Genomic DNA, 21366 nt, shown 5'->3' on the forward strand with positions numbered 1-21366 from the left:
CCCCCACCTTAAATTTCCCTTCTGGAAGTGATTCTGCTGTGGATTCTGGGTCAAAATGCCGTTCTGCCATGGATTGTAAAACAGTATTTTCATTTGAAGTGGACTTGTTCAGTATAGCAAGAAGAGATCGCCAGTGAAGATCAGCTTCCTCAGCTTCAGTATTCTTTACCTTCCTAGTAAATAGAAAATAAATTGATGTATTTTTATGTCTTATAATAAAGGACAAATTATTAAATATTCCATATAACAAAATTACTAAGTTGTTCAAAAATGCCTATTCAATATTTTTACATATGATTTAATATTGTTTGAGTTCTAGCATTCATAATTAAGTGAAGTTTCTTCAGAATTAGAAATTCTGAAAGATTCATTACCCAGAGTAGAAATACCACTCTGGTGGACCCATCTTCCATTTATGCATCTGCCTGAACATTTGTTATACCACAGAAAAGCTGTAGTTTCACGTGTCCCTCACTCCTAATGTTTGCTAAGAGCTCTCTATGGGCACAGTTCAATTCCCTCCCATTAAATCTGTAATGTCCCCCAATCACTGAAATAAAATGGTATCTCATGAGATTATATGGCTTAGATCCTCAGACACCCCATTCCAGATGGTTTATTTGAGAGTGATAAGCAGCTTATTATGGGTAATGCTTATCAGAAGACACTCCTTTATCTTGTATTGCAACCGCACCCAAAGTCCAAGACATTCTCCACAACACTGGTGGGAAGCTTTAAATGAGCTAGGGAAGCTACCTCTAATGATGAGAGGAGTGACTTCATCTAATTCTTAACCTTACTTTGAGACTAATAAAAAGTCTAGAATCACAAATAGATGCAAAATTTGTCTGTCAGGATACAAAAATTCACACCATCAATATTATACATACTTCCATTTCAGGCACACCAGGGCACCATCATTTTTCCCAATAACAAGGATAAATTTGCTATCCAGAGAAAATACCGTGGATCTGATTCCTCCTCCTTGATATGAGTGACAATGCATACGAGCGAGTATATCCTAGAAAAGTCACAGAAGCAGTATGAGTAAATATGTTTTTGTAACAGGGTACGTCTATAAACTATGCTTCTGTATTTTCTTATAGAAGTCAATCCAAAATGTCAACACGAAGTATATAAAAGCCTAGGATTTATGATTTTGTGATTTTTGACTACAGATGGGACAAGTTTCTAGAATACTAATTTTGCAGGTGATGATAACGAAAAGTAGTAAAATTATCTACCCCAAGATTTGCTGGAGAAGAAAGTAAGTAGTTTGTATAATCATCAGTTATAAAAACAATTGTACTATATAATGTTATGACAGTTCATGTTCAACGTAAATTTTTCTGGAACACTTTATATTCAAGCAAAGAAAAGCTTCCAGTGAAAGAAAGTAGCTTGCACACCTCTTCCTCGCGTACACCAAACAAAGCCTGTACCTGGATGCCTACCTACCATAGTAGGAGTGTGATAGACGAACAAAACACCATCGTTCGCTGCTGATGCCAGCCACCGGCCGTTGGGTGATAAACAGAGGATCCCCGATCCAAACTGATTGCTACGAATCCTCTTCTCTGATAAAAATACTGATGGGTCTTCCGATATAGTCTGCCGAACAAAGAAAACGTTAGCAGCAGTTCAGATTATGGAGATGTCTATGCCATTTTGAGAAGGCTGATGGCAGTTTTGTGGGTTATCACATGTGGTGATTTACAATCCAAACACTTGGATTTCTGAGCTCAGGAAGCAGTAACATTGCTACGATGATTTGCTTCTCATCTCTTCAAAAGGGTCTGTGTGTTTTTATGTGCCTGGGCCCAGAGTTGTCAAGGAGGAATGCCCACCTTTGGAATTCACCTTCTTCCTTGACCTGACTCAAACTGGGGGAGACCTATGAGCTACAGAGAGGTCCAGTTCATCAGCAGGCAATGACAGTGACCACTACTTAATTTCAGGCAGGGCTGAGCTGGGTTTGCAGTTGTGTCTTAGAGTCATGGGCTCACATGGGCTCAGTGCTTTTAAGAGCTGGATACTCCAGTTACTCAGCAGACTGCACAAAAGCACAGCTCCAACACAGAAGCTACACATGAAGTGCCTGCAAGCTGTACAAGTTTTAAGAAGCAACATTTGGCTTTCTCTGTAATCAAACAAGAAGATTGCTTTTGCCAGATTTCTGAGCAGGTGGTAGGATACTAAAAGTTGATGTTTATGGATGGAGTAGATATTTTGAGTGCAGAGATGACTTTTTATGATAATATCCTGCTATATTAACTTCAGCTACAGCCTTTGTTTGATGGTATTTAACCATCACCCAAAATAAAGCAGCTTCAGAAAATTACCTTTTCAGTGAGATGATATTTACAGATGAAAAGTCCAGAGGTACAGTAACCATACACAATATTATCCTTCAATCTGACTGCTGAGCTCAAAGGGCAATCCAGATCATAACGCTCCTGTTTAATGGCACTAGCATCAAACATTCCTTGGTCATTAACATACTCATCATTATCTAGAAGCGTGAAAAAAGAAACAGGGAGGAAAAGGCATCATTACCACTAATGCAGGTGCTTCACCCATCAAGTAATTAAGAAAATCAGTCTCAGCAAGGAGTGAGCATTATGTGAGTTTTCAAGGAGACTAGGAATTAAGACACCTAGGTTTGACACTTACTCTGGGGGTCGTGCCAATCTAGCACACTGCAGTGAAGCAGAGAGACAGCTCTAAAGAAGTCCTAGAAACGGTTTAACCACAGTGATGTAATTGTTTGCATACCCTGATTTACCCTGCTCTGCTGTGCCTTAGTTAAATTTATGCATTTAAGACCTCTCATGACAACTGAATTAGTTTTCCACCTGTTTCCAGAAAGTGCCCCGAACTGATCATTCCAAGAATATCAGTTTTCCAGAAGGTGAATGGAAGTTTGCCTTTCTTAGGCGTCCTTAACGCCCCCCCCTTTTCCTCATAGTGACACTTTTCTCATAGAAAGTTTCTTTAACATTTCCTATTGGGACACAAGGTAATATTTTTTAAACACAGTAGACTTTTTCCTTGGTGCTTTTACACAGAAAAGCTATAACAAAGACAGGGAATCACTATTTTTTTAGATAGATCAACCTTTAATATTTTCCTTCTGAGCTATTACATACCTATAATAATTCTTTGAAGAGGCTGGTGGGATTGATTCCCCTTTGAACACCCGATATGCTAGTCTGCAAAAGGGTGATGCCTAGAACAAGGTCTCTGTGACTGGCTTCGGGCATTGCCCACTCAATAGTAATAATAACAGCAATAACAACCACCACCAGTAGAAGTAGTTGTTAAGCGATGGCTTTGTGAATCTGCAAATGAATTACTTCTTCCTTCCTTGGCCTTCCCTTAAAAGATCACATTTTGCAATGATTGAGCTGACTATAAAGCCTACCGAATGCTGTATGAGAAATGATGTCCCAGGAGAATGTACAGAGGAGATGAAGAAAGAGATTAAGATTTGTGTTAATGGATGGCAATAATATGATCTTCCCTTAGAAAAATATCACAGAATATATATTCTTACCTGTTGTGAGTTCTGAAGGTAGATAAAAAACTTCCAGTCTTGCTCTCTGGCCCGCTCCCACATTAAGAAGTGCCGCCACTTCAACTAAGTCCTTGTTGAAGTCAGAAACTACAGAGAGATCCAGCACTTCATCTGCTAAGGCTGAAGCAGGTAGGGAACATCAATGCAAATTGTTACTGAATCACGGTAACGTTTTTGCTGAGTTATCACATCAAACAAAGAGACCCATGTTCAGGGCACATCTCAGCTCAACCACACAGTTTGGAACTTGCATTAAAATATCAGACAAGCCACAACCTGGTTTTGGAAAGTGCGGCACGCACACAACTTCAGCTAGAGGCATCCAGCACTGAGAGTGCTAAGTGTTACTATGACATTAAACATTCAAATATGACTTTACATCCAGCTTGAACTGTAGCAATTTTGAGGTTCTCTGCTGATAACCACCACTTAAAGTTATGATGAAGTTCTATACTTATAGATGCGATCTGTAAGTATAACGTTAGTGGAATTGAGAGGCTGCAAAAACAAATACACAAATTTCTGAAGAATTATTCTGTGACTTAAAATTCCATCATTTTTATTCTTTAGCATCCAGCAGCAAAGCTGACAGTTCCAGCAGTCCTCACGTTAAAGATGTCCGGGGCAGGCAATTGCACCCAGCTATCATGACCTATGGATTTTTACTCTAAATTCTCTCAAGATGAGCCACAAAAGTCTTAAGTTCTTTGCCACTACTATTCCTTTTGTGCTGGAGTTGTGATCAGCTGGTTAGCTAATCCATTCTCTTCCCTCTGACTTACCTGCTCCTTTGCTAACTAAAACTAAATAAAAAAAAAAAAAAAGCAAGTACACCTAAAATACAGTAAATAGTGAAAACACAGTGTAGTTAATGCTGTAACATTTATTACCTACATATCCAAGAACTTGGAATAATTTTGAAGGCCGGGCATCTAGAATAAAGATATGTCCTTCTGCAGCCCTAGTGATGAGGAACCGGCCACTCTGGTCATAACTAGGTGAAAAAAAAATCCAAATAGAAAACAGCTCAATAAAAAGAGTCAAATAATTCCACTCCAATAACTCTGCTGACTTCACTGAGGGCATAAACGCAACTGAAATTTCAGCTTCTAGGTTTACAGGATTAGGGTCTGATATAAAGTGCAGTTATGAGTGCAATTTCTAATTGTGTGGGTGGTCAATCTAAAGCTAACGATGCTCCATAGCAGTCTGTTAACAACTTCAGCAAATCTTTAATGAAGTTTATGTTTTTAAAAATAAAACGGCTATACAGATTTTGATATTATTTTTAATAGACATGGCTCTGTTTATATTGATTTGACCTTGAATGAGTTGCTTTCCGTATCTATTTTTAATGTTTTATCTTAGGTAGCTGTGGAAAGTGATCACATCTGAGTCTCCAAATAACAGGCAGACTAATATTAAAGTTTAACTGTTCAATATCCATTTTATTTTTTAAAAAGTAGAAGTAAAATACTCTCAGATTTTTCAATAATGGAAAAAAGCAACCAACCAAACAAAAAAAGCCTTTTACATCACTAGAGCTTATTACAGGAGGACTGGTAAATTCCAGAACAGTGAGCAAATGAATAATTAACAATGGTAATAAAAATCCACCGTATAAAAAGGGATGACCAAAAGGCTTATACTTAATTTCACAAAAACTTAAATTTACTTCTAGTGAGAAATGGCCCTCTAAAGTTGGATACATGGAATTGTGCATAATTATTGCACACAGTGATCTGCCAGAAAGGATCTTATACATGAGTATTTTCAGTGCTCAGTTAAACCTTCTTAAAATACAGGTTTATTATATTTCTCTCATATAAATCCTGCCACTACCTCTCTTGCAAGCAATTCAGAATATGTTGGAAAATAATTGAAACCATTAAAATATTTTACTTTGTTATTTTTGGAATCAAAGCTTGAACAGTTTTTTTGTTCAACTAACAGCGTTACTCAAGAAACAGATTGACAATATTACTGCCCCTGCTGCTTCATACTTACTGCAAAGACAACACTGGAAATTTGGAAAGAAAAATTCTGTGAACAACCCGTGGAGCTTCAGCTTTGGTAACATCAAGAAAATAAGATTTGACCTCTTATGGTCCCAACAGCAACGCTGCTGGAGGAGGGACAGCAAGCCATAGCTGTTGCCTAGTTGAGAAACAAAATATGATTAACAGTTCCATACCTTTTTTTACAACTATTCTGTATGTTAGTATGCGACTTCTTTTACTATTTAGAAGTCCCTAAAATTTGAAGAAGAAACCTCAAATGGTTCAGCTAAAAAACTTGTTTTTAACAAAGTATTTTAGAGACGTCTTGGCTTTTTTCCCTATGCTCTGTATCTACATATCAAAAGCCAATTCTGCACTCCTCAGAAAAAAATCATTATATCCACATTTAAAGTGAAATAAGTCCCACCTCAATGAAACAGTGAGTGCATTGTTATGTGTACAGCTCTTACAGAAAGGGATGAGTCTCTTACTGTGTCAGATTTCAGGGTTTGAATGCATCTTAAATCAGGACAAAGCATTAACAGTTTTAAATACTTTTATCAACTCAGTTTCAAGAGCCTGGTCATTCAAGGCATTTAGTTTTTACAGACTCAAAACTTTTCCATTCAGTTCTGACACTCATTAAAAATAAATATTTCATCAAATATTATAAAAATTTAGATTGTTATTTACAAATATGTGCTTAAAGACACATCACTACAACAACCCAAACCATTCAATGATTCTATGACATGAGGTTGACATGTTGCCTCTGCTTTATGGCCCAGTTCAATAGATGATTAGTTCAAGTAAACGTAATATTTTTAAATCTCTTTCATGGGTTGTACAGAGACACTACTGATCTTTCCTCACCACAGGTTGATCCAAATCTGTGGAATATTATGCTATGAATTAAGAAATACTAAAGAAAACTTCAAGCATCAGTCACTAAATGAGCTCCTGGTTGCGTGTACCTGAATATCAAGGTTGAGCTTGCTGAGGCAAGTTCCATCTTCCAGGAACCAAACTTGTACTTCACCTGAAATTGTTACAGACTATTGAACAGAGAAAAAAACATAGTCAAAAGAGAGTGGAATAACCAAATAGATGAATCAGTTGCAGGAGTCCAAGACACAGGAGGAAAGCAAGGAATATTTCAGAATGAACAGATCCATGAGTAATGCCTCGTTGTCCCTGGACCTGGGACAAAGGCATCTCTCAGGCTATTCCAGTTTGTGCTGGAGGCTGAAAAGATCAGCAGGGATTCCTTGTTCCGACATCTATTCTCTGAATTGAATCAACCTTTTGCTCAGCTGTGTTCCTGACCACTAGTGAGACAGCAAATAAACAGCAGAACCATACAACATTTTAGCAGCCTGCGAATTATCCACCCTGCATTCCAGGGCAAGTTCTGACCCTTCTATAGGCCATACCTGAATTAATGCCATTTAATTCCGTAATGAGAAGGTTTTCCACAACTGTAACAAACACCAGAACAGTCACGATCTCTGCAAGGCTTTTGATTTTGTGTCTTACCAACGTTTTGGTCATCTGAAAAGAGCCACAATTATATATAAGGAAGAAAATAATTTCTTACCACACAGTACTTGTCCCCTGGAGTAAGAAAATCAGCTGTCAGGAAACAACTACTGCATGTGTCCAGGAGTTTGACAGCTTCTCCACTGTGGGCAGGTTTGTAAGCATAGACTGTCCCCTGACAGACAGAGAGAGATAATCCATCCCTGGGCTATGAGACTTCTCATTAAAAGCTGTCAAAGACTTCAAGAAAAAATACTCATCTTCCTGAGCTCTTTAAAGTTTCATACTCTACTCTAAATTGAGGTAAAAAGTGCCCAGTAGAATTCAACTGAATTTAGTAAATTATATAAATTTACACTAGCTGAAAATCAGGATGGTTCATTTGAGAGTGATCCAGCTAGTCACGTTTCCAAGTTTTGTTTCTCATAACTGCTTTAATTTAAAACCACCCTATTTCGTATTGCTCCAGAAACCAATCAATATTCTAAAGCAACATAAAACACAAATAATAAATCTTAAGCTTCAAAAGATGTTTTTATCTAAAGACCTCAAAACCTTTTAGAAACAATTCATAACTAATGTAGACATAGATTTTAGAACTTCTCTACGCATTTTACAAAAGGAGAGTGAAATCAGAGACAAAGTGTGACCAAAGTTACCCCCACAAAAAAACCCAAACAAACCACATTTAAATGCCAATTTAAATTATTAAAGGTCTGGAAAACCAGGGATAATTTGAGGATTTGGGACTCTTGTGTAAGATTTCTGGACATCAGGCTGGTCAAAGAAGGATCTTTGACTGGGTGGCCAGACAAATTCAGATAGATGCACAGAACAAGTCTCCCGCATAGCCACAGTAGGTCTGATGTACCCAAGGCCCAAGATTTCATTACAAACACAAGATGGGCTAAGTTTACCTCTGGTATAATTTGTTGACTTGTGTGATTACATTACAGACATTTCATACTGGCAGTGCCAGCATGCACATACAGAATAAAAGGAACATGCCATTATATAATGCCGTTATCTCAAATGCTATACCTGGTCAGTGACAAGCAGAAGCACAGCGTAATCAGGTGAGAATATGAGGCTGGATATGGGTTTTAAGATATCAACGCAGATTTTCGTCTCATACTGCAGATCTTTGATGTGATAAAAGAATAAAACGCCCCCCTGTGCAGAAAAGTACAAATCCACATCAGGTCAAGGTCAATTATCCCAGCCTGAAGGTCAATTATCCCACCCACTCTGGCAAACTGAACTGGCAAAACCTTCTGAAATTCTCTGGAGCAAGTGTGTTTAACTGTATCCCATTGCTAATGGTCTCATCTGCCTTCATGACGTTTAAATCCAGATGACTCTTATCCTGCATAACGCATTTTTTGAAAAATCAAGGTGTTTTTTAATACAAGTCTTACTAACAGTCCATGTTTGATAACAGACTCTCTCATTAGTAAACACTTGAGATTCCACATTGTTTCTTTTGTGACAGTATAGGGATTTGTCCCTCTCTTAAGCAGCACTGTATAATGTAATCATCATTTTGGATTAAATATTGAGTGAGATTCAGCACAAAACAATTTGGTGGTTCTCTTGGTCATTTTTTTCTCCTCTCCTATTTTTTGTCCATCCTTCTTTCCTGTTCCTCTAGAACTCTCTTTGCCTTTTGTTAAAAATAGTATTGTCCTCTTTGGTTCCTTCTTTGACTTAAAAAATGGAATCTCTTCCCTCCCTGCTCCTTTCTGAGTTCTTGTCTCAAGTTCTAACAAAGAAGATATATGACAAAACCAGAGAGGACCTCCACTTTTTTTCTGACTTCTGTCTTTGCAGTGAGCTCTGCAAATACACTCCATTTGAATGCTTTTTGATTTTCACACAATAAGTTACAAGCATAAAGGATGCCTTACATTTCCAGCTGCATACAGTCCCCCGTTACAAAATGCCATGGCAAATAAAACTGATTGTTGTGGATCCTCTGGTTTGCCACCTGAAAGCACAAAGGCAACAAGAAACATCAAGTTTAATTCATTGCAACCATGTGTCCCAACTTCAAATCTGAGATGATTTACTACTTGTGAGTAAAAAGGCTCAACGGGCTATATATTCTTTGGACTTTGTGCTGTGATGATGAAGGACAAGGCTGGTACACATAATTTAAAGTGACAGTACTACTGTGGTCTGATGAATTAGAAATTAATTTGAGAAATCAAAACTTGTCCCAATGTCTGGCAACCTTCACTGTGGAAGTATTTTTTTTCCCTAATTTCTACTCAGAATTTCCATTGATGCAAACTGTGCCCTTTGCCTGTCAGGTTCCATCCTGTCTGTAACCTTTCATGAGTAGCTGAAGCAACAGTAAAATCCCCCATTTCCTTTCCACTGGGCTGAAGAGAGTTCTCACAGCCCATCTTTGTATGACACACGCAGACTCTGCAATAATCTTTGTGGCCCTGTGCTGAACTTTGTCCACTACGTGAATGCCTTTTTTGTATTGTGGAGCCCAAAACAAAACATTTGAAACAAACCCTAAATCCTAACTCAACTAAATCACAAGTGATTGCAGTTCTAAACAAAGTTACTAAAACTAAGCAGTAGAGAACCCATTCTAGCATCACTTATTCCAATTTAAACTAGAATGAACAGAAATTATTTCCCTGCCACTGTTTTTCCAGAGGCTATTCATTTGGCTGTCTACTAGCACAAAAGCTATTAATCATTTCTCCTGTAAACATATAAAAGGTTGCCATTGATGTGTCTTACAGAGGTCAGTGTGAGCTGAGGTTTTTCTAACCAGTGGCTTCCTGCTGTACTCACATATTATTACTCCCAGACATCATTGATGCTGGCTAAAAATCAATTAGCTTGATTTGAACATGGAAATACCTTTCTTTTTCTGCGCTCCTCGAACATATGACACGATGTCTGACACTTTACACACGTATTCTGCACAAAAGAAAACAATATATAACGTCAACCTTGTTTATATGTCAGTATTGCAATAAAAGTCAGTTATAGCCCAGTCTACTGAACAAAAGGTGAAGTTTGGTATATTGAATCAAAAATGTGCATTCTTCTCCAATATCCACCATCTCTGTCATTTATGCATCTGAGCTGGCACAGTCGTTACGTGGTTCAGCTTACAGCTATAAAAGGGAGATAGTCATACATGGACTGTGATCCAGATGCAGATTTATCTATCTTCTAGTGCTAAGTTCTGGTTTTGTTATTTCCATTCATAATTTTTTAATTAGATTTACTTACAAAGGAAAGTTTAGCCAGCCTGAAAATTGCCCAAGTGAAATGTTGTGGCTGCTTACGGTTCTGTTTGCAAAACCATAACGGGAGCTTGGCACGTGCTTCGAGTTGGACACACATGTAAGCATTCTGCTGAGCAGATACAGATTGCAGTACATCTTAAATTAAGCAGAAGCTTCAGTAAAATACGAATACAGACAGTGTTCTCACACAGATTTAGGACAGGACTCAAAGAATACACAAGTGGAGGAAAATCCCAAATGGCAAAAATTCTTATTGCCTTCTAACGAACTGGCAAACCATTTCTGGTCACGCCTCAGCTTTATATTTGTTTGTGATTTTCAGCTCTTGATATGGCAAACTTAAGAGTTTGATGGTTTCAAAAACAGAGGAATAGTGCTGGTTTGCTGATTTTTTTTTCAGAGCTGCCTTCCATTTCTGTGCTGACTATCAAAACTGGATAGAGATACAGAACTTTGGGAAAGTCAGGGATATTTACAGCAGCTTAAAAAAATAATGTATTACATGGCAAAAGAAGAAAACAAGATTATCATCAGCCTGTCCATTAACACTGATTCAGTGTTTATTAAACATTGCTATGCTGGTCTACAGAAGGATATTATCCAGTTCTAGTGATAGAAATAATAATTTTTCACGGAAAGGGTCATTGGGCACTGGCAGAGGCTGCCCAGGGAGGGGGTTGAGTCACCTTCCTTGGAGGGGTTTAAGGGACGGGTGGATGAGGTGCTGAGGGACATGGGTTAGTGATTGATGGGAATGGTTGGACTCAGTGATCTGGTGGGTCTTTTCCAACCTGGTGATTCTATGATTCTATGAAGTCAAAGACGTCTTCTGTTCACTTTCTGTGCTTCATATGTAATGCATTAATGCCTGATAATCTTTATAGACTTGTTTTGAATACAAAATAGTTCCTATAATTGCTGACCTTAAGGAATTCTATTAAGCAATATTACGTCAAATTTGGTTTCGTTTTTTAAAGATTCATCATGAGCTCATCTGTTCTAACATCATCTACCGTATCAGAGGAGGACAGTCCAATATTTCATGCAAAATAAAATGCATTACTGGTGCTTAACTAACAGTAAAAATACATATAGCTGGTATATTAATAGTTTATTGTTAACCTAGTAGGGCTGGTTAATAAGATCAGGACTGCTGTAACTATTGTTCATTTTATCAATTTTGATGTATTTAGAAGTTTTTCTTTTTTTTTTTCCAAAAAAAAATGAAAGCAAATTGTTGGGTGCTAAAGAAACCCACCCAGAAGTTCTGAATGTTTATCCTACTAATAAAAGAAATATGTCTTTACAATTTCTGTAAGATATACAATAGCAGAACAGCAGAAAGCAAAAAAAGCTTTCACCTATCCTTTTTCCTCCCTACTTGAATAAAAGACACCACACAGCTATTTCTTACCAGGGAGAGGTTTTTGTTGAAGAACAGAAACACTGCCTCTCTCAGCATCAATTGCCATAACATATCCTTCCTTACAGCCCAAGTAAATCTCTGAGGTCGCAGTCCAGCAGTGGGCAGTAGGATGCACTGACGGCTTAGCAGAATCTCTTGGCTTCAGCAAAAAAAATAAACAAGTTCAATTAACGATTGACAAATATCTGTACAAGCAGTTACGTACATTTTACAGCAAAAAAAAAAAAAAAAAAGAGCACTCCCTCATAGAGCCTGAGCACCTGTATAACTTCAGTCCTATTTATTCAGTTAGTCCTTCACTGAGGGGAGTAATTTGAAAAACGAGAACATTCTCCAGAGAAGTCTGTCTGGAGACAGTGGTGGAGAACTCACCTCTCTCTCTAGAAGCTTGTCTGAATGATGAATTATATTTTCATTTTAAAATTACATATTTTGAAATTTGAATTTATCTGAATTTATTCTCCAGCGCTTGTGTCTGTTACAGGTTTGTCCCCTAGCTTGGAATCCATCCGGTACTTTCCCTACCCTTGCAACAATGCTGACCCACCATAACCAATATTTTAATGATAAAATTATGATAAAATTCAACACTCTGAGACCCCAGAAGTTTGTTGTGTTTTTTTTTTAATGTCAGAATAGCACTGGAAGCCCAAATTGAAATGGTTACCCACTATTATCTCACCCTGACAAATGTTTTTCAAATTACTTTTCAACATAGTCTTCCACTGCATAGACATTACTTGCACATGTGGTCTTGCATACTTGGCAGTACTAAAGCACACTTTGTTTGAATAGTTTAGCGTATCATATAATCCAAATTACTCTGTAAAACAGCTCTGTCAACCTTTGTGTCATCTGCAAATTAGTTCCAGAAATATCCTTGCCACAGACTTTGCATGTGCCTTGAATTTCATTTCACTGAAATAAATCTCATAAATCTATCGTTCTCAAATCAGGAAGAACAGAAATTCACCATCAAATGTTATTAAAGACAGTGATCTGCTCAAATACAATAGTAATAGGGGTCATATAAATACCACGATAGAAAGAAATAGATGGAACAGGGTTTGGGGAGGGGAAAAGGGGAAGAAAACACAAGAAAACCTTGTAAGAACATTTAAGAGAAGATCCAAAGCATGTGAGCAGAAGTGGTGAGGAACACTAGACAATAAGATGGATGAAAAAGAATGAAGAGTCTGTAATTCTATAAAACAACACCTGCTGTCTCAATAAAGGTTCTATAAAAAGGAAATATAGGTGGACTTGGGATGAAAACATAGGACAGAGATTCATAAGCGCCTAGATGTTGCTAGTAAAATATGCCAAGGGCTGGCTACATGATTCTGGGTAAGAAGCCTACTCTCTATTTATGCTTACAAAGCATTTTGAATTTCTCAGCGGGGAAATGTTACAGAAATAAAGTATATTAATATTTACTTTATAAATCAAATAGGACTAACAGTAATAAATCTATAACAAATGGGGCTTTACATCACCCAGAAAAACATTTAATATAGGCATTTTTGCTGATTTTATGACTCTTGAACATCACAAATCTTTGGGAAGGCTGCAACTGAGCTCCTGTGAATCAGGAGCTTTCTGTGTAAAGATGACTTCTATAATATTCCTTTGTACCTGCTGCCATGACTGTCTTAACACATAAACTAAATAAAATATGGAAAACTGAGGATGAGATTGTGTAAATTCTAAACTAGGTTGCTTCCTGAACTGCGCATTAGTAAGGTGGTGTATAAAATTATAATAATGATGATGATGATAATGCTGTCTTTCTTTGAGCTTCTCTCCCTTTTAAGTAGCAACTCTTCAGAGAAAAAAAATCCATGATGGATCCTTGTAATGAAAAGTTTTATAAAAGGACAATTAAATAAAATTGGTACTGGATGCCAAGAGGACTCAAGTATTTTTAACTGCCATTTTTTTTAGAAAATGTTGAGCCTAATACTAAATCTTTTCTCCCCCCGGCTGGTCTAGGTAGTTCCAATTGTAAACGATAATAAGAAGGAAAAGGCACACATCATCATTACCTACCATTTACACTTTATTCTCCCATGCTACATGACTGGAATATTTCAGTGCAGCATTAACTAAATAAGCCTGACCAGAGACAAAGGCCTACACAGTAAAAAAGGAAACTACTTTAAGTACCTTCTCAGCAAGACGTCTTTCCATTTCAAGCTTAGCCAGCATTTCTGCTTTCTCTCTCTCTTCTTGAGTCAAGTATTTTTCAACTTTAATCTGAAGGAAGAAAATGAGGGTCATATCAGGGTTCTTCTCTCCAAATGTGATCACATGCAGACTAAGAACCTTTGGAAAGAGGGGCAATACTAATTCTTGATGCTTTTTGTATCTCTGCTCCATGATAATACTCCTCAAGAGGACATTGTTCTTTCGAACACCCCTGAAAGCATATTTAAAAATGCTAAAATAGAAACTACCATCATTTTTGTTGAGATTAGTTGTATTTCTTGCATACCTTTTCTGACAGTGAATAACACGAACTGGTGAGAGAACAGAGAGAATTGGGAAAGACTGACCAAAAGAGCATGAGATTGGTGGAATATATTGTATAAGAAGCATGGTGCTTCTTTATAAATTATCATTTCAATTTATAATTACAGTACTAAGCACGGTTTAGTACCCACACACTTAGTCTAAAACTACTTAGTCTCAAAATGGTGCTCAGAATAAACAGAGAAACCCTTATCTATGGAAGTAAACCCTCCAAGCCTGGCTTGAATCTTACACTCAGGAACAGGGGGAATATCTACCTAATTTATAGCCAATTAAAAACTTAACATCAACGAATTAAGATTGTATACATCTTATTCATTTTGGATTGACTTATTATAAGTTTTCTCCCTAAAGAGTGAAGGGAAGCAAAAGAGACAAAAAGATGATTTTAAGTACACAGACACATCTGTTTTCAGCTTTTCAATGTCTGGCAATGACAGGAATTAAATAAATATATTTGAGTAGGTGAAAGAGAAAGATTCATTTTTCAAACACCTCTGAATCCTGAACTGTGAGTGCTCGCTCTGGTATCTCATCATCTGTAAGAGCTGGCTCCCACACTTCCAACTGCAGATCAAGTTGTTCCAAGATTTCTCGGATCCTCAGGTTTCTTTCTTTCACTCGTTCTATCTCCTGCTCCTTTTGTTGTGCAACTATGTCAAATTCCTTATTAAAAGCAGTTTTCAGTTTGTAAATGATGTCCTGAAATACCAAAAAGGGAAACAGCAATATGGCACAGGTCACATCCATCCATGATTATGGGACCACTCCTCAAGCCATCAAAACCATAAATGTGTGTAATTGTATGTGTGACAGGGAGATAAACTGGTAAAGCCCTTTAATGAAAATCATATAGGCAGAGTTCAAGCTTTGTTAAATAGAGGTGGGCAAACTATCATTCGTGGGGTTTTTTTCCCGCATAGAAATTTTTATTGCTGCATATTGCTGCAAACACTGGATAGAAAATTCTATTTGCTTGTTTTTGAATTCTTTGGCTGAAAGAAGGGGCCTCAAAGAAAAAAAACACATGACCTATAAATCTAGAGACTGTAAATCACAGGTAGAGGGGCATACTTTTAAGGGACATACACGCTAAGGACATATTTTCCTGATTTTTAAGTGATTCATCCTGCAGTTTCAATAATGCTTTTATGTGATTTTCTGCCTGGCATATGTAAGAAAAATTCCCTCATTAAATAAATAAACAAAAGTCGTAAACTATTTTTTTAAAACAGCTAAGACCTTACAATGATTTTAAAAATCATATATTCTCGGTGCTTAAATTCTTCCTTTAGCCTACAGAATTGACCTCAACAAAGCAGAACAGAATATTAAGAGAGAAAACTATGTGTGTCTCCTACTACATCAATTTAATAAAATGAAACATGGAAAGGATTTCAGTTCTATCACCAGATTTTACATTTTGAGATGCTTTAGCTGTCTGCAATTTGTATTACAATAAATATTTTTGTGGCCATGATTATTTCATTGGTTTCTAATACAATAATAAGTTATGATGTAGTAAGGCAGGATGGCAGATAACATAAAGTGTTGCTGGGAGACAAAAGGCTGTGCTCAAGTGTTTGTCAGCTACCTATCTAACTCTCAGCAAATTCACTGCACTGGCCAAGAACACAGCAGACTTGTCTGCTATTAGATATATCGTATGCATCTTGAAAGCCACACAGTAGAAAGATCTCGTTACATCCAAACTTACATCTAAAATTGCTCCTTGTGTTTCTTCCCCATCTGCTTTAAAAACTAGTGTATCTACTAGATTTTATGTATTACAACGCATAACTGTTGAGCTCTGCTACCAGTTGTAGCCTTAAAGAGCTCTGATGAGGCAATGCTTTACTGTTGTTTAACCACTTCTGCCCTTGCAGATCATCTTCATAAGAAGCCTTTTATGTAGCATGTTTACTGCTTAATAAACAGGCCAGGGTAAGAGAAGGGAGAGTCGGATAGTAAAGAATATTAAATAACAGAAACACTGAAGGCTCCAAATGAAGGGCTGATAAGACTGTAAAGAAATGAAATGGTGTGAGGATACAGCTGAACTTTCATTCAGCAGCAAATAGTATGGAAAGAGGTCATGTTTCCACAGGCATGCTGAGCTGTGCAAGCCAGCTATACAAACACCAGAGGACAAATAGAAATACTCTCAAATTGGGTAACCAATTTCATAAAAACGTTTTTCTTCCACACCTGAGCTGGCAAATCCACATGGTGCTTTGCTGCACGATGTGCATTTATCTGTAACACAGTGGCCTGTGCAACTCTCCATTGTAGTGTCAGTACACCCAAAATCTGAGCGTCTGTGACTGCTATGAGAACCCAAAGGTGTGGCAGTGCCACTACAGTAATACAAACTTGAAAAGACATCACCTTTAATAACACTATCTGATTGACTTTCTGCTCCCTACTGTGCAAGTCCAGTTGGTGGTACAGGATAGATGTATCTCCACCATACTGAGAGCTCAGACTTCCAATCAGGCAGGAAGATGCATTATCATCAGCCGTTACGTCTTCTGTCTTCTCTCGTTCTTCCTCAGGTAATACAGTCTCAGACTCAGTCTCAGGATTTTTCTTCTGAGCCTGAATATCACAAACATGACAACTGTGTTAATTTTGTATACGAACCAGTGGCACACGTATGAAAAAATTCTAGAGATCATATTCTGCAATTAAGCCCAGTGATCAAAAACCCACAAGTTGAAGTGAACGTATACAGAATATTTGGTCCAGTTGTAGGATCCCCAGTACAAGAAAGACACGGGCATTCCGGAGCAAACCCAGCGATAGGCCACTAATACAATTAAGGGTTTGAAGCACCTAATATGTGAAAAGAAGCTGAGCGTGCTGGGATTGTTTAGCCTCAAGAAGGAGAAGGCTTGGGGGGTGGTGTTTAATAACACATATAAAAACCTGAGGAGTAAGGACAACAGAGCCAGACTCTTCTCAGCGGTGTCGCTGACAGATTGAAAGGAAATGGTTATACATCAAAATACAGAACATCCAACTTAAGTATAATGAAACACATTTCCTCTGAAGGTTGTCAAACATGGGAGAAGGTAGCCTATAGAGGTCATGGAATCCTCCATCCTTGGAGATATTCCAAACCTGACTGGACATGGAGCTGAGTAAATTGTTCTAGGTGGGCTGGAGTAGATGACTTCCAAATGGCTTATCTAACCTCAGCTCTTCTGTGATTCTTCAATACTAATGCATTTGTTCTAAGTAAAACCACAACATTTCATCTTTACGAATATCTTCAAATTTTTAGGGAAGTATTTCTACAGCGAAAACGGACCCAAGAAATGTGTCTATGTAAAAAAGGGGTTAAGATGCCAACTCAGAGCATTCTGATCTGAAATGCCTATATGCAGTACTTCAAAGGGATTGTACCTCATCATCAGCTGTCTCAATCTTCTTTAACTGGAGAACTTTCTCCAGAATTTTCAGTTCTTCTTCAGTACGTTCCTTCATTGGATAATTTTTCACTTCAGAAGCTATATGGAAGCACTGTTCAATTATATTTTTTTTTTAGAAAACAAAAACACCCAAGGTAAAAACTTCTTCAGAACACATCTGTTAATTCATTTGTCCAAAAACTGAATGCTAAATAGTTACAGAGGCTTCTTAAAATCAGAAATAATATTGATGATCAATTAATGTAGACAATCCAGCAAGAATATAGGAGTCAGAAAAAAACCACTTGCCTTTTTGGTAGTAAAAATGGTTGGTTTAAAATTTGCTGCCTTTATTTATTTTTTTTTTTAAATAACCTCTGGCTATGTCCTCTTTATTCACAGAATTCAACCAGGACAAGATTTTTGGTAAAATTACTCGGTCTTTAACCACCCTTGAGATAATCTAGTATCACTAGTTTGACTAATATCCCTCTGTTTAAAATAGGCAAAATCAGGGTTAAATTTTGCTTTTACATTCTGTGTTGCAGAAGTCCTACTGACCCAACACAGAAATATAATATTTACCTTCTCCTTTTAGCAACACTGCATGAAGATATTCTCTAGTATCTAGGAACTAAGGAGTTACTTATTTGCTTATTAGCACATTTATCCACTTTAAAAGGCAAAATCAGCCAGGCTCGGTCAAAATCAACAGAATGAAAGATTTGCATGAGCCCTGGAAAGAAGTGGGTTTTTTCCTCATACCATAAGCAAACCAGAAATGTGTTATACTTCTATTTATTTTGTTTCAGTACCTTAAGGAATCAATAAACTACTGCAGTAAGTGAGTTAGAAAGTGATGGTTACCTTAACAGCACGTCCTTTTACACACATTGGATCCCAGCACTCATGTTTGATGACACTCTGCAAATAGCAGTTGGCTAAATTCTCCATTTCAATCTCCTTCCTCACCTTTCAAGATACAGAAAAGAAAATAATGACATGTGGTGCAAACCAACAAGATATAGGCAATTTGTATTGAGTTGTTGAAACAAACCTGGCAGATTAAATGAATTACCCATATTTCATAATCTTAGACTACTGCAGCTATCTTCTCCAAAAATGATATTGCATACTACTGCTACTGAAAGGTGTCATTTCATATGTGAAGAAAAGCATTCCAGAACTTAAGCAGCGCTGTACCCAAGGTCACAGTGTCAGATTTACAGTTTCTGGCATAGATCATATTCCAACTGGCAATATCTGCATTAGCAGATTCACCTGCTTCAAAAAGTGACTTAAAATACTTTTACGCTTTCCTGCTTCTCAACAGTGAACAACTTTGAGATCATCTTCTATTCTTCAGTTATTGCTTCTCCTTTTCACTGCTAGTTTTAAAATGTTCTCTTTCCACTCTATCATACCCTGGCCACTTCTTCTTCAGCCTTTTCTTGTGCTCTTTCCTGTTCTTCTACATCCAGGTTGAACTCCTGCTGCTCCAGTTTCTCAATGTCTGCCACCAGTTCATTTTCATGCATCATTTTCTGAATCTGTTTTTTTAAAAAATAAGTATAAGGAATAAAAAGTAATTCGAATGTGAATAGAGGAAACACTGGTTTTAACACTGTGGAACTTGATAACAGAGAAAATCATTTTAATTGCCTCCACTTTTAACTGCTTCATGGTAATTGGTAGAACGTGCTGCCTGTACCTAGTGACAGAGACTACTATGTGAATATATTTCATCCTTCCCTTAAAGCTCATTTGGATGTTATATGTGGAGTTGTGCATACTTTCTAAGAATCTGTAGCATGGAATTGTTCATTCTTTAGTTCTGAGAACTTTCAAAAGTTTTTATCTATCTCATGCAGTTCAACAAAGGGAAATGCAAAATCCTGCATCTGGGGAGGAACAGCCCCATGCAGCAGGATATGCTGGGAGCTGAGCAACTGGAAAACAAACTGGAGAAGGAAGAGGAGAGGATGACAGTTTCTATAACGGAAGGCTGTTAGACCAGCAGAAACTAGCCTGCTGAGGGGATAGATTGCTCAAGATATAAGGGTGGTACAAATTTTTTAGTTGGAGCAAAGGAACCTCAGAACCAGACAGTTGTTCCTGACAGGTTCAGCACGCTGTCCCTGAAGAGACAAATCTCTCTATTACCTGTCTGCTCAGTGTTTATGACAAAAATGTAACTAAGCACTAGAGCTGATAGTTGTAAAGGAAGTGTACATGTAAACAAAACTGTAAGCTAAGCCATTACACTTGTAAGAAACTCACAGTTTCATGCAGCTTTTTAACTCCCATTTGCAGCTCTTTCTTCTGGTTAGCAAACCTCTCAGTCTCTTCTCTAATGACCTGACATACAACAGATATATTTTTGAAAATAAAAAATAACCCAGGAAACGACTGAAGTGATCTAAAGGAACATTATCTGTACAGAAAACAAAACTCAGAAGGGATTAATAACTGAAATAGACATAAGCTTAATTCAATAGGTTGATTCTTAGAACTGCTAAAAAGAAAAATGATTGTACACCCAGTTCACACTGTAAACTGGTTATACAGAAACAGAGCTTAAAATAAGGAAAGAAAGAAAGTCACTCCTGAGATCACACAGAAAGCAATGATATTTCATCTTATCATTGAGCCCCAGAAGCTGGAGAATATATACAGCTCTGGTTCATAACAAAAAGAACCTGCTACCACCCATAATTCATATTTCTGAGGAAAAAAATTATCTATGCTAACATTAATATAGCAATTTCCAGACTCACAAAGCACTAAATCCCCTCTCTGCACACTATTAGATCTTTGATGAACTTTTACTCTTAAAAAACTTTGGTTCCACATCATACTCACCTCAACCTTAACCTGGAATAAACCTCAGGGGGTTTGCAATTAATGTCATATTGTTGACTATTGATTTATCAGTGCTGTAGAATTTTTTATTCTGGCCCTTGGGAAGAAGCACCTGCTTGGTTTCTGGTAATAATCTTCTGTGTAACTTCTTGACATTTAGAAGAAAAACATCTTTACAAGTTTCTAAAGGAAGCCGATTTCTCTGGCAATTTCTTTTTTTTTTCATTTACTCCTTGTGTAGAAGTGGCCTTTTGGCCTTTAGAGCTCCTATTGTGCTCAGTACCTGCTCTGGTGTGTTTATAACGTTGACCCTAACTTTTCTAAAGGTCTAGATGCAACGCCTTAAAGGGAGGCCCAAATGTCAGAAGAGCTTTAGAAAGTAGATTACTTTACAGCACATAATTCAAATCACTACTGACTCTTGAAAACTCCTGTTTTGATTATTACTTGTTCTATCGAAGTACCTTCTTCATTTTCTGATCTATCCACGTCATTTCATTGGTATTGGCTGAATATGAACTGGTGACGTTTCCGTCTTCCTCTGTCACCTCTACATTGGAAGATTTAAGCGATGCATCCTGAAATTAAGGATATAAACATCCATCTCAGGTACTTAGAGTGAATAAGAGAGAGACCAAAATAAAATAAAAATTGGACTCGCATTAGAAGCACCACCACGTCATTAAAGAGAATGTTACAATATTTTTATTCCCTAACCAGGCTCCAGATTTGTTCCAGA

At 37.3% G+C, this 21366-nt stretch overlaps 1 protein-coding gene across 1 annotated transcript in view; it reads right to left on the reverse strand.

Moving 5' to 3' along the window:
- Positions 1-21366, reverse strand: part of LOC138733912 (uncharacterized) — a 71712-nt gene that overhangs the window by 35769 nt on the left and 14577 nt on the right. The window contains 22 exon segments of the mRNA XM_069881429.1: positions 8-173; positions 891-1021; positions 1459-1611; positions 2343-2512; positions 3557-3697; positions 4468-4571; positions 5585-5667; positions 5669-5734; positions 6552-6632; positions 7175-7291; positions 8158-8289; positions 9024-9103; positions 10000-10059; positions 11809-11959; positions 13987-14076; positions 14848-15054; positions 16741-16950; positions 17761-17877; positions 18633-18737; positions 19190-19315; positions 20046-20123; positions 21092-21205. Coding sequence (XP_069737530.1) covers positions 8-173; positions 891-1021; positions 1459-1611; positions 2343-2512; positions 3557-3697; positions 4468-4571; positions 5585-5667; positions 5669-5734; positions 6552-6632; positions 7175-7291; positions 8158-8289; positions 9024-9103; positions 10000-10059; positions 11809-11959; positions 13987-14076; positions 14848-15054; positions 16741-16950; positions 17761-17877; positions 18633-18737; positions 19190-19315; positions 20046-20123; positions 21092-21205 — 2682 coding nt within the window.

This window comes from Phaenicophaeus curvirostris, unplaced genomic scaffold, assembly GCF_032191515.1.
Source record: "Phaenicophaeus curvirostris isolate KB17595 unplaced genomic scaffold, BPBGC_Pcur_1.0 scaffold_46, whole genome shotgun sequence".
In the NCBI taxonomy this organism is placed as follows: domain Eukaryota; kingdom Metazoa; phylum Chordata; class Aves; order Cuculiformes; family Cuculidae; genus Phaenicophaeus; species Phaenicophaeus curvirostris.